The following is a 14,419-nucleotide window of genomic DNA, read 5'->3' as shown; positions in this document are numbered from 1 at the left end:
TTCGGGCGTAAATCTGAGGGATTCTGGCACAAAATACTTATGCTATGAGAATATAATGTGCTTTTTCCTCTTGGGTCATGATTTTTATCCAGTATAAGGACTCTCAGCCCCGTGTAACTGCCAGTCAGCTCTTACCGATTGACCTTCGCTGTTTCATAATACAAAATCTTGTGCCAGACAGGATTTCTAAAGTTTAATCCAGGTTCAAACTTCAAGAATCTAAAGATCACCATGCAGAAGATCAAAGTTAAAATCAATGTGCAGGTACTCGATGGGCTGGCCCTAGGACAGTTCTTAAATTAGGAATAATCTATTTTCTGAATTTCTATTTGTATGCTAGATTTGAATGGCTCTTTGACCAATGGTATAACCATTTTAAATGTAAAAAGAACAAGGAGTACTTGTGGCACCTTAGAGACTAACAAATGTATTTGAGCATAAGCTTTTGTGGGCTAAAACCCACTTCATCGGATGCATGCAGTAGAAAATACGGTAGGAAGATATATATATATATACACACACACACACACACACACACACACACACACACACACACACACACCATGAAAAATGGGTGTCGCCATACCAACTGTAATGAGAGTAATTAATTTAGCTATTAGCAGCAGGAGAAAAAAAATTTGTAGTGATAATCAGGATGGCCCATTTCCAACAGTTGACAAGAAGGTGTGAGTAACAGTAGGGGGAAAAATTAGTATGGGGAAACAGTTTTTACTTTGTGTAATGATCCATCCACTCCCAATCTTTATTCAAGCCTAATTTAATGGTATCTAGTTTGAAGAAACAAATGTACAGAGCCAGAAGAATACCCAGAAGACACCCACTACAGGACAGGCCCAACAAAGAAATTAACAGAACGCCACTAGCAGTCACCTTCAGCCCCCAACGAAAACCTCTCCAGCGCATCATCAAGGATCTACAACCTATCCTGAAAGATGATCTCTCACTCTCACAGATCTTGGGAGACAGGCCAGTCCTCGCTTACAGACAGCCCCCCAACCTGAAGCCAAATACTCACCAGCAATCACACAACAAAAACACTAACCCAGGAACCCATCCTTGCAAAAAAGCCTGTTGCCAACTTTGTCCACATATCTATTCAGGGGACACCATCATAGGACCTAATCACATCAGCCACACTATCAGAGGCTCGTTCACCTGCACATCTACCAATGTGATCTATGCCATCATGTGCCAGCAATGCCCCTCTGCCATGTACATTGGCCAAACCGGGCAGTCTCTACGCTAAAGAATAAATGGACACAAATCAGATGTCCAGAATTATAACATTCAAAAACCAGTCGGAGAACACTTCAACCTCCCTGGTCACTCGATTACAGACCGCAAAGTCGCAATTCTTCGACAAAAAAACTTTAAAAACAGACTCCAACAAGAAACTGCAGAACTGGAATTAACTTGCAAACTAGACACCATTAAATTAAGCTTGAATAAAGACTGGGAGTGGATGGGTCATTACACAAAGTAAAAACTGTTTCCACATGCTAATTCTTCCTCCCTCCCTCTCCCCTCCCCCGGTTACTCACACCTTCTTGTCAACTGTTGGAAATGGGCCATCCTGATTATCACTACAAAAGTTTTTTTTCTTCTCCTGTTGATAATAGCTCACCTTAATTAATTACTCTCATTACAATTGGTATGGCAACACCCATTTTTTCATATTTTGTGTATATATATCTTCCTACTGTATTTTCTACTGCATGCATCGGATGAAGTGGGTTTTGGCCCACGAAAGCTTATGCTCAAATACATTTGTTAGTCTCTAAGGTGCCACAAGTACTCCTCGTTCTGTTTGCTGATACAGACTAACACGGCTGTCACTCTGTCACCGTTTTAAATGTGTTGCTTCTTAGTTTTTGACTGGTTTTTTTTTAATTATAAAAACTTCTCTTATAGAATGTGGAGCTGCTTTCACCAGCAAGCTTGAAGGAATGTTTAAAGACATGGAACTTTCAAAAGATATCATGATACAGTTTAAACAGGTATAGCTATAAAGCCTGCCATGGTTTGTTCTCTAGTGTTTTATTACTTTCCTTGTGGGTATGTGTGATGCACCCCAGGGGTACTCAGGGTTGTGAGGCACCTCACTACTACCTCCTCTTCGCTTGAAGGAATCTTGGCTGTGCCTGTTGTGGATCAAATCCTTGAAACCACCAGCCTTTGGCAGCAAAGCACAGCACAGCCTCGCTCACTCTGTAGAGTAGTAACACATGAATCCTGGAGTCTTCAGAACAAATGGTTACATATAAAACAAAATCATAACATGCTTTCTACTGACTAAATTTAACTAACAATTTACACCCGTCTAAACAAAAAAAGCTTACTTCAGCCAAAGTTCTCTCCAGCATATTCAACAAAGCCTGGTTGAGACCTGTTTTTCATAAAGCAAGCTCTGTCCCTTTACTTCGTCAGTGAAGGATTGTCAGGATGTCATCTTTGCCTCCCAAATACAATAGGGCAAATCCGTGGAGTACACCTTAATATAAGGTTCTCCCCAGCTCTCCTATCCTCACCCTATTCTGGTGTTTAGTTATTGTCTCTGAAGTTCCCACAATCTTTCCATTCTTAACATTCGGTTCTGACAGGTGATAGGAGATCCAATGTGAACTATACAGTACTTAATTTACATGTAAAGAGCCAGCTAGATCAACATTCTTGCCAGAAAACACATTTGCTGGTGACCAGACCTTCAAGAACATAATTTTCAGTGTAGATACATAACTCCTTATACAATATCCATACATGCATTTTGCAATGATGTTGATAACCAGCGTGACACTGGCTTTTATTTGAGATCTCTCAGTACACTCTGGTGAACTAGAATGTACATGCCAAACCCAAGAAATTCCTGTAACCCCTCTGCACCTCCTTGCCAGATGGCATTGAGGTTCTTGGGTCACAGTGTGTTATGGCCAAAATGTTTGTTTAAAGCTCCAGTTGTAAATATTTCCTTACCATTTCTCTCCTTCAGAAGACACAGAGAATAACTTGCTCTTACAAGGTGCAGTTTCTTTAACTTGTTTCTTTTTTGTACAAAGATCCTTGGGAGGGGATGATTTTTTCAAAGACAAAAGACAATTAGAAGCACAGCTCCTACTGAAAAGTCAATGGGAATTGAATACTCAAATCCTATTTGTGCCTTTTTGAGAATCTTCCACCTTAGTTCACTAATTGATTTAACTAATAACGGAGCAAAAATCAGTAGAACAAGTACCTACTGGGATTTAATAGGAAATATATTGAAATAAATATGCAAACTTGTTGAATGTCTAGCTTAACAGCATTACAAGCTGATGAGACTAGATCACTGATCTAGTGGATAGAGTAGAGCACATGGTGTCAGCACAACTCAGTTGTATTCCTGACTCTGCCACTGATTTGGGTTGACTTTGGTCAAGTTATTTAACCTCTTGGCTTCAGTTTCTCTGTCTTTTAAATAGTCTTGTACTCCACAATGGCAGTGGATTAAATTAAAGTGTAATTTATGGGTTTCTTTACAAACAGCAAAAAGTGTTTTGAGAGCCTCTGAAAGGTGCTATCATACTCGTTCTAATACTCATGTAGTTAACTTGCATTCAGTGCAGAGAATATATCATGAGGTCACTTGCATTCTGTGCAGACATGGCACTGATAATGCCTGTTTAACTTCCTGGTAGTTCTGCCTGTAAGAACAAGAGAACAGCACCACTTTTTCAATATGCTTTTGTTTCTCCTTGCAGTATATGCAAAATCAGAATGTACCTGGTAACATTGAACTAACAGTGAACATCCTGACTATGGGTTATTGGCCAACCTATGTGCCTATGGAAGTCCACTTACCACCAGAGGTAAGGATAACTATGTTGGACTTTGCATACAGGAGTAGAACACTTCTTTCTTAGGCTTGCCATTAGTTAATGTTTAATGTTTAACTGCCTTTTGAATAAAGGGTTAAGGATTATAACTATTTTTAAAAATAGATCAACCTTTAGGACATAAATACATAGTTAACATCTCTTTAAAAAACAAAACCTTAACATTGTTTTTCCTATCTAAGCTTGCTCCTCCCTTAAACTGTTTTGTTTACATTTCATGTATTTGATTAAATAAATGCAAATGGAAATGAAGTGGAGTTTTTAAAGTGGAATTTTTCTTTCTTTCCCATTCTTTAGATGGTAAAACTGCAGGAGATCTTTAAGACCTTCTACCTGGGAAAACACAGTGGTAGGAAACTTCAGTGGCAATCAACACTAGGTCACTGTGTACTAAAAGCAGAATTTAAAGAGGCAAGTATGAGTCTCTGGGTTATTTTCTGCTGATGTATTCCTGCAGTCTGGCTTTTGTCCGTTTTGAGGTACTTTGTGATATGACCATGGATAGCTCTAGGAAAGAACCTTGCAATATGATCAATATTTAGCATTGGCAATAACCTTCTTGAATTTCTTTTAATATAATGACTGTGTGGTACCATCCAGTTTGGTGCCATTGCAGGAGCTACCCAAAATATTTTGTGTTTTAATGCATCAGAGACTCTAGTATTGGATGGTATAATTCACACAAGATAAATTACACATGTTACTTAATGTATTGGTCTGAAAGTAGAGAGAAGTACTGCACACCATGTTTGTGATGGTGGGGAACAAATAGTAATTGAACATCTCATGTCTAAGCCTGGTGCTGTATTTCAGTTAGCACATGGTAGTTAGTAATATGCCTTTTCAGATTCCTGACCCAAATAAAATGGTTAGCTTTCCTGCAAGCCAAGTTTTCATTTGAATTAATGTACAATACGTGAATGATTTTTGACTTTCTTTCCAAGAAGACTTAGTAACATCTGATCACTTCATCCTTGACAGGGCAAAAAAGAGCTTCAAGTCTCTTTGTTCCAGACACTGGTGCTGCTTATGTTTAATGAAGGCGAGGAGTTCAGTTTAGAGGAGATAAAGCAAGCAACTGGGATAGGTCAGTATTAAATGCAGTGGATGGTGTCTGAATGCTGTTGTCTAAAATACTAAACATCTTGTTTCTGCTTTAGAGGATGGAGAGTTAAGGAGAACGCTCCAGTCATTAGCCTGTGGCAAAGCTAGAGTACTGACTAAAAGTCCCAAAGGCAAAGACGTGGAAGATGGTGATAAATTTACATGCAATGATGATTTCAGACACAAACTCTTCAGGATAAAGATAAACCAAATCCAGATGAAAGAAACGGTATGGGTTTGGGGTTTTTTTTTCCTCCCGATTGCTGCCCTCTCTCCTGATTCTTAGTTCAATTATCTATTGTATGTCTTAAAAATACAGTAAACTTTCTTTTGTCCAGTGTATGAATTTGTATATTTGGTCACTTACATGAAGTATGCAGGTGTACTTTGTGTGGCAAGTGAACCATAGGGCTTAAATCTGGATTAGTAAACTAATCCAGATTACCTTGCAGCTATCCTATTAATCAGATTTGATAATCTACCCATATTTCTAGGAATCTGAAAGATTTAAGTAGTACCTGTTGTCGTGTGCCCATTGACCTTTGTATTCTGAAGCTTGACTAAATAAAAACTTTGCAAACTGCTATAGATTAATCTGGCTAGATTACATGGGAATAAGAACATTCAGACCCTTAATTGGCATTCCGTTCTCTATATTATGGCTATGCGTTAACTTATCATTGGGTTCCCGCTGATATCTGAAACTATTTTAATCCCCTGTGTGAGTTTGTTTCTCTTTGTAGACAATAGCCTTTCAAAAAGGATTTAGGAAGGAAGTCAAGAGACCAATATTTGACACCAAAAATGCTGGGGTTAATATGTAGCTTTCTGCAGGTCAGACAACCAGAAAAGGATGACTTTGACTGTTTTAGTGTTCTTTTTAAAACTTTTTTTTTTTTTAAACTGCTCATCCAGGTAGAGGAACAGGCAAGCACTACAGAGCGAGTATTTCAGGACCGGCAGTACCAAATTGATGCTGCAATTGTGCGAATCATGAAGATGCGCAAGACTCTGAGCCACAATTTGCTTGTGTCAGAGGTGTACAACCAGCTTAAATTCCCAGTAAAGGTAGAGTTCTGATTCTTTCTTTTGTTTCAGAAAATATTGTTCCTTGCTATACTTTCTCCTCATCGGTGTTGTAGAGATCGCTCGAATAAATAATACAGCCAGTGAAGCACTCTTATTTGGTAGGGAAAGTATTTCCTTCTAGGAATTTTGTTTGAGGTGCCAGTTATATTTATTTGTGCATTTGAGTCACAGACATAATAAGACTTTTTTTTTTTTTTTTTTTTTTTTTAAATAAAGCTACAAGATAAAGCATATTATTCTAGAGCTGGGCAAACTACTGGTTGTGAATAACATTAAAAACTTAGCCTCCTTTTTGTTTGTAAGTCATTCTCAGACTGATTTTTTTTTTTTGCATGCATGCATTTATAAGTAAGGCTGCGAGTTTCTGTGACTTCTGCAGCAGCCGGTTCACCTGGTTCAGGGGCAGCTCAGGTAGCCCCTGCGCCAGGCGCACTGGCCGCTGCTGGAGCAGTCTCGGGCCACCTCCAGCAACAGCAGAGTTTGGGTGTGGGAGGGGGCAGGGGATGGGGTGAGGTGGGGTCCCTGCGGCAACATAACCCTCACTCAGTTGCTAGGCAGAGGCATGGCCAGGCAGCTCTGCACGCTGCCTCTGCCTGCAGGCACCGCCCCCCGCAGCTCTCATTGGCCGGGAACTGCAGCCATGCCTCCGTCTAGCAGCTGAGCGAGGGGGATGTCACCACTTCTGGGGACCCCCCCCCCCCCCCAGGTAAGCGCTGCCCAGAGCCCACCTCACCCCCATCCTGGGCCCCAGTCCCCTGCCCCCTCCCACACTCAAACTCTGCTGCTGCTGGGAGGGGGTCCTGGGCCGCCTTCCCCCAGCATCTGCGGGGCCCCCGGGCAGTGCCCTCCTCTCCCCCCAAGTTTTAGTCACAGGTATTTTCAGTAAAAGTCATGGACCGGTCACGGGCTGTGAATTTTTGTTTTACTATCTGTGACCTGTCTCTGACTTTTACTAAAAATACCCGTGACTAAAATGTAGCCTTATTTATAAGCCCTCACCAATTGTTAGGGAATGTGTTCTGGCTATGCATTCTCTGGAAAGACTCTGTGGTTGGTCATTTGCAACAAGTTGCATAGTATTGGTGCTGCTTCCCAGCTGCTTAATTCAAACTTCTTATCAAGAAGAGAATAACAAATACCTAATACAACTTTTCAGACCAACAGTTCTGGCTAAAACTTTGTGTAAACTGAGATTTACAAACACCTATAGCTTGTGGCTGTCTCAAACAATGAACGATGTCTGTATCTATAGGGAGAGATCCAGTCAAGTTCATATTGAACTTGGAGCTTAGTTTGCAAATAAACATGTGAATCACTTGTTTCATTTTTCAGCCAGCTGTAACTTCTGGTGTTTTCCAGTGCAAGAAATGTAAAGTAGAAAGCTTTGCCACTTTCTTCTGTAGCTTTCTTGAAAAACACCAATTTTTAAATTTTCTCTGCAGATAAGTAAGGATTTGTATTGCATAAAATTGGCAGCCAGGCATGCATAGGTATAATAGCTGACATAAATGTGTTTTCTCCCTTGTTCGTGGGGATCTTTCGCACATCATCAATCTAGGTCACTAACTTATACAATATGCTTTCAAATGTACAAAGTACGTCTCCGTTACTGGATGAAAGCTCCACACAAACAGGAGATAAGATAATTGTGTTACAAAATACACTTTGTGACCTGATTTAGAAGATACAAAAGCGTTACATTATGGGAAGTATGTCTGCCTGAATTCCAGTTTTAATAGGGCATTCATGTTTGACAGACCCCAAAATTAACCATCACATACTTTTGCTTTCTATTTCTGTGAAAGACAGTTTAGATTTGTTATGCTCTTGTACCTGAAGGATTTTCTGTGGCATTTCTGTAATTGCTCAATAGGATATTTAGCTATTCAGATGGTAATTTGAAAAATGTATTCATGTAATATTGTTAAAGTAGGAGGAACTGAGTGATCAGAAACTTTGTAGAGATGGCTGCAAAAAAAAAGTAGTACTGATGATCTGCATTATTTTACAGCCTGCTGACCTTAAGAAGAGAATAGAATCCTTAATTGACAGGGACTACATGGAAAGAGACAAAGAGAACCCAAACCAGTACAACTATATTGCATAAACATATGTTGGCCTTTTGTTTTTCTGCACATTTGGTGTCATACTAAATTGCCGGTGGATAAACTAGCCTGTTGCGCCCATTATTTGACTTTTTATACTACCGATGAATGAATGAAAGCGGTGTAATGGAAAAGTATAGTAGAGTGGACTTTTTTCAGTGGTTAACATGCCCATTTAAAGAGTACTATTTACATTTTAAGAAGAATGCTGTTGAACTCTTTGCATGTTATTTAGTATGATGTGCAGAAAACTGTAAGAAAGTACCTGGTCTTCGTGATTCCATTTGTCTCCGAGTCTGAAGAGGAGTCCCTTGGTATATGACAAATGTTCTTTTACATCTTTAAACTATGAAATAGAAGGTTAATTAACATACAGAAAATAGCCTTTAAAATGCTTAAACTGCATGCAAACTTTTAATTTACTGTACAGAATATTGGATATATTTATCAAGTCGCAAAATGACCAATGATTTGATTCACTCATATTTGGATTTCACCCTGGGGGGGGGGGGGGTGGAAATAATTACCAAGTCAAGTTATACTTATTGATTATAGAAAACATTCTCTGTTGCAATTAGGAGGAAATGTAAAGGAAACGGTATCAATATAAAATGATTGTAAGGTTACAAAATATGTACCATTCCTTAAATAACTGTGCCACTTACTTTAATTAACAAGCTTAGACTTGTATTTATATGGCTTACCCCAAAATGTAAAGTGTTTACCCTATTCTTAACATAAAACAGCAGCAACAGAAACCGTGACAATTTTTACTAGTCTTGAGCAGGAGAGTCCAACTCTTTGCAGTAACACTCAGCAAAAGAGAATTATATTATAAAATGAGGCAAAAAGCAACACAGTTCTTGCGCACACACACAAAAAAGTTACATGAACAAAAATTACAAATGGATTTGAATACTATTTTTCTTTGAAACAATCTAAATGGCTTGAACTTCACCCTAGGTTTAGACAGGGTGAGAATCTTATAGACATGTCCTGCATTGGATTGCTTTTAGGAGTTAACTCAAGCCAACCTAAAGCTTTACGAAATCAGTCCTAGACAGTAGCAGGCTTTGCCTCCTAGAACCCTAAGCCTACCTCTCCTACAGAAAGATATTTAAATATTGCTTCAAGGCATCTAGATCCTGTTTTCCTAGTTGACAAGAGCATTATTTGGATCTTCGTGAAACCTGGGAGGAAAAAATAGCTTGAATACAGAGGTTCCCCAAACAGTGAGGTTATTGCTTGAAGTTTTTGCAACCGGAAACTTTTTTTGCTCTAGCAGAATATGCCAGGAATATAAAGTGGCAGCAGAAGAGTTAATTTTTCCAGTTTTCCTAGACATGTGACAGCTCCCCTACCCCTCCTCACCAGTTTCAGCCATGCGGCATAGGAAGATGAAGAATATGATTCACTTTCAGGCATCTACAGCCCTGAGAAATGCCAGACAACCCTAGGAGGCAAGAAAATGTTACTTTATTTTAAAATAATAATAATAATGGCCTTTCTTTAACCCGCCTGATGACTAGCACTCATATATTGTTGATGATCTATTATTTCATCACCTTATGGAGAGAGTGAGAGTGTGAGATCCAGAACTTCCCCTTCCTGAATGTTGATTTTTGTAAACAACTCTATGGTGTGAATTGCCTCCATTGTTTATCTCAGGCTCCTTTACATAAAGTGCTCACTTGACAAAACACAACAGCTGGGTTCTCCCCCAAGTAAAGAGCACTCCTCATTTCATATTGTTCCCTCAATGCTGACTTCTTATAAAATTTGCACAGCTCTCTTCCACGTGAGCCGTAGTAAGAAACCTGTCAATTTTTTGCATAGTAGTTATCAGTCTAATCCAGTGGGAGACATTCAGGGTCACTACCTTTTGAGAGGCATAATATATCCAATGGGGGCATTTCTTGTGGAGGCTGCTTCTGTAGGGAATCAAGCAAGCCTATAACTATTAGCTCAGAAGCAGAGAGCCACCAGAGAGAGGACAACAATGAAATTGAGATCATGGCTTTTCTATCTTCTTTATTTTTAAACTTCTTTCTGTATCAGTTGCATTATGTCTCTTTTCTCCATGTATATGGTGGTTCTGTTTTCTCAAATAAAAGATTTATTTAAAAGAAGATACTGTTTATGGAGGGAAAGCTTTAAAATATTCACTTTTAGGGGAAGGATGGAAACCAAAATATTTGACTGCCCCGTTCCGATTTGTTGCAACAGTTTAAATACAACCAATGCCACATACTTAAAAAGGTTTCAGGGTAGTATGCCATATACTTACAAAGGAGACTCCATTAGAATCTCTAATTAGATGGGTGTTGAATTTCAACTATAACCAACCAGATGGTTTTATTTTTGGTTTGTTTTTATTTATCCCATTTATTTCAACCAGTAAATGCAGAGACTATTGTGTAGAAAACTCATGTCCTGAATTGTCAACATACTTCAAGATTTGACACTGAAACTGAGTTAACCTTTTCACTAGCAGTCCAGCTATTAAACTAACCCAATGAATGGCCTATGAGAACACTGGCTTGATCAGGAACTGAAGAAAAGCAGGGAAAAGCATGCCCTCATATCCCTTTATTTACCCCACTGGCCTATCCCCGACAAATTGTTCATTTTTTTTGCTAGTGGTTTTCGCTCCTGGCTAGTGACAAAGCTGCAGCCAAGATTAGCATCCAGCCATACTTCTTGCTGGGATCACGTGCCTGCCTACTGAGCCATATATTAATTTTTGTTTTAGTGGGCTTGGACCACAACTCATTTGGCTATAAAACAGCTTGTCTGTTCGGCCACATATTTTTAATCCTGACTCTTGCATGCAGTTTATAGCAGACTAGTTCATAAGAAATTGCAGTTTATTCTTAGAAGTATATATTTTAGGTTTTTTAATCTTTATACCCATAAATGGACTATTTTTTTGTCTTGGCTGGTTTAAAAAAAGTGACCATTTTGTTTAAATGCTGTAATTGCGAAAGTGTTGTAAACCATTGTTTTGTTCTATAGTTCACACAAAGGTGCCAAAGTAAATAGTTAATAAGAGACCTAACAAATTTGTTAAGTTGCTTTAGCCGTGGTTTATATTTTGATCTTTCTAATGCTCATCTTTCAGTCACAGTATTTTTCGTTTCCCTAAACATATCATTTGCCCTAATGCTTACTTTTTAAACAATGTTTTATTTGCGCATCTAAAACAATGTTCAAATACCACTGTTTTTTAGTGATTTCATATAATAGGAAGAGTATTTTCTTTGAAAAGTTACAGTAAAGTTGTAAGAGTACAGCAGCATTCAAAAAATGTAATATACTTTTTGTATAACAATTCTTCAGAAGTATCTCTGGAGTGAAAAAAAACTAACCCTGTTACTTTTAAGAAGCCTCGTCACTCGGCTACTAGAATATAAAATTGTGCTTGTTTAACTGCATCAAAATGTTATAGTTTTGCAGATTTGCAAATGGGACATGTGTCACCATTGCGTCCTTTAATGCAAAAAGCAAAACCTTTTTAATGTTTCATAACAAGTCTAAAATGGGTACAGAGAGTCTTTGTTAAGTTGGTAAATAATGTAAATACATGTCCTTTCAAAGAGTGAGTCTGTTATCTAGGTATTTTGTGTCATTTAATAAATATTAAACAGTTTTGTGTTGATAAACTCTTATTTGTGTGTGTGAAGTGTCTTTTTAATCAGACTTGTATATATTGGTGTGCTAATGTGTCTTTGGCACTCTCCTTTATATCTTTGGGATGTATTTTGATAACAAGATTTTTGCTTTCTTCCTGGGTTCATCCGATGAAGTAGTTACCTTTTGTTGAGGTATCACACTTACTTGGGTTTTCCAAGTGGGTTCCATTCTTCGATTCACTTTGTTTGTTTTATTTTTATATTTTTAAGATCTGACACACTGTTTTCTAAGAGAGGGGCTGGTAAACATGGTTTAAAAATTAAGGGCCTGATCCAAGCCCCATTAAATCCAGTGACTTCACTGAGCTTTGAACCAGGCCCAGAATGCACGGGAGTACTAAAAACTGCACTAAAGTACCAAATAGGGCTTGCTGCCTGTTTCCATAGTACAGAACCCAAATACACAGTTCCCAGGCCAGACTGGGGAGTGACTTCTTGAGAAAACAGGACTGGCTGCAGCTAGCCCTGAATCATTGTCTCTTGTCGCTACTGTTGCTGCTGTCAAGTGAGAGCTTGCTCAGAATCATTTTATATACTAATCTGAAATATGAAGAACACTTTTGGAAAAAAACACATTGATACTCACTTCTGTACAATGCTGGGCCACCTTTTTGGTGGGTTGTGCCATCTGACACTTGGTGCCTTTTGGGAAAACTTGTTACAAGCATAGGACTTGTCCATGCAGAATTCACTGACAGAGAAGCTTCCCTTTTCACAAAGCAAGTCCCACTGATGTCAGTGGGACTGCTCTCATGAGTAAGGGTTTGCCAGATCAGTTGCTTTTGCAATGACGGTGCGGGGCATATGTTTCAACACATAATGGCAGGCTTGAAGAGTTTGGTGGCCCGAAGCAAAGCAAGTCATTCATTCTCTATGCAATACCCTCTGCTGAAGACTAGGATGGTGCTGCAGGAACAATGAGCTTGAATGATACTGCTGAGATCTTGTCTAAGAAATTAATGCTCCTTACACAGTGCATTCTCTATATGGGTATAATCTGCATCTTGTTCTTCTTCCTGTGCATCTAACCGTTTTTTGGCTTAAATAATTCCCTAAAGCAAAGTGAATGGAGGAGAGGAGGGGGATGAAGGCTAATTGGTCTCTTAATATCTTCTTTCTGGAAAAATAGAAGATATGTAACAAATAAGGTTGCTGATAAGGCCTCCTAAAATATGGTTTTATTGTATAAGGCCATTTGCAATAAGATCAGGTAGTGTGTGTGTGTGTGTGTGTGGTTTTAAAAAAAAAAAAAAAAAAAAAAAAAAGGTAAACCATCTGCAGGGCAAGGTATGCCAGTATAACAGTTTTTATTCCTAGGCAGAAACCAACCCTAAGCTACTGAATGTTGTAACTAGGTAATTAATCAAAATACTTTTGCTGGGCTAGGTGCTTAGAACTCTATTGTACAAAGATATCTTCCAGTCTAGCAATACTTAAAGTTCTAGAGTAGCACTGGGGGAGAGGAATAAGAATCAATGCACAGGAAGTGAGGATAATGGGCAGAGAAGGGAGGCAGATGCTGAACATCCCTAGGCAGAGGGAGTGGTATTCCTCCTGGCCTTTTTTAACGTTGCCCACCTGGAATTCCTTGCTATCACATCTGTGGGATAAGGATTAAGGTATACCTCATAGGAGGAAGGAAGGGACAATCTCACTGCTCCTTCTGAGCCATTCGCCTGCTCTGGGTTTCCAGCCATATGAAGGGCATCCATATAGTCTCTTAATGGTCAGAATTTTGCAAAGAGGGTTGCAAAAATATAAATAGGGCCCTTCCTTCTAAAATGCAGTAAAGGTCTAATATGTCTCCACTAGCATTTTCAAAGCAAAGTATTGGAGTTCCAAGTCACTATGCCTCCTGTTCACCAGGCCATGTGAGTCATCAGATTTTAAAGGACACACCTGAGCCTGTCTTGAACTTAGCGTTGCATCAAGCTCCAGATTTTGCTTGTTGTAACAGAACTATGGCAGTGCGTGTATATGGAGGCACAATGCTACAATGGGGAGTGCTATGCAAAAGACTGTGAATAAAACTATGAAGCCTTTCTCTCCTTTTGGAAAGGTAAATCTAAAGCTAAAAGTTTTGTGCAGTGCCCCCACCCACATCCACCTTCTTCCTCCCCTATGACCTCCTAAGGTCCCTTCCAACCCTGATATTCTATGATTCTCTTCTGTAAGACAGCTGGTACCTAACATACTATTCTATCCTGAATCTGTCTTAATGCAATAGAAACCTTTGGAATAAAATGACAGTTCTTCAGGATTTATATAGCACTATGTGTGGATGGTGCTATGATATATATGTGTGGAATAGTGTCAGTCAGTGTGGTTCAATATGAAAACAAGAACATTTTTCATTCTCACTAATACTTTCTATAGTTTACAGATGAGTCCTGTATTTGGGGCTTTTATATGTCCTGAATTCCACAAAGACTATAAGCACTGAAACCTTTGTCACTGATCTGCATTGATCACTACTATGAAACATAGTTAAAATGTCAATGTTTAGTACCTCATACAATCTGACTTTAGAAAGAAACTG

At 38.9% G+C, this 14,419-nt stretch overlaps 1 protein-coding gene across 2 annotated transcripts in view; it reads left to right on the top strand.

Annotated features, from left to right (window-relative positions):
* The window catches only part of CUL4B (cullin 4B), a 35,275-nt gene extending 23,419 nt beyond the window's left edge, over positions 1 to 11,856 (top strand). For both annotated transcript variants that reach the window (XM_054038757.1, XM_054038756.1), the window contains exons 15-21: positions 1,933 to 2,018; positions 3,756 to 3,863; positions 4,188 to 4,301; positions 4,872 to 4,977; positions 5,051 to 5,223; positions 5,910 to 6,062; positions 8,095 to 11,856. In XM_054038757.1, coding sequence (XP_053894732.1) covers positions 1,933 to 2,018; positions 3,756 to 3,863; positions 4,188 to 4,301; positions 4,872 to 4,977; positions 5,051 to 5,223; positions 5,910 to 6,062; positions 8,095 to 8,190 — 836 coding nt within the window. In that variant the 3' untranslated portion in view covers positions 8,191 to 11,856. The remainder of the gene's footprint in view (positions 1 to 1,932; positions 2,019 to 3,755; positions 3,864 to 4,187; positions 4,302 to 4,871; positions 4,978 to 5,050; positions 5,224 to 5,909; positions 6,063 to 8,094) is intronic.
* The last annotated feature ends 2,563 nt before the right edge of the window (positions 11,857 to 14,419 follow it).

The sequence above is a fragment of the Malaclemys terrapin genome, chromosome 9 (genome assembly GCF_027887155.1).
Source record: "Malaclemys terrapin pileata isolate rMalTer1 chromosome 9, rMalTer1.hap1, whole genome shotgun sequence".
In the NCBI taxonomy this organism is placed as follows: domain Eukaryota; kingdom Metazoa; phylum Chordata; order Testudines; family Emydidae; genus Malaclemys; species Malaclemys terrapin.
Note: the sequence above shows the minus strand (reverse complement) of the source record. Positions and strands in the feature narration are given on the sequence as shown.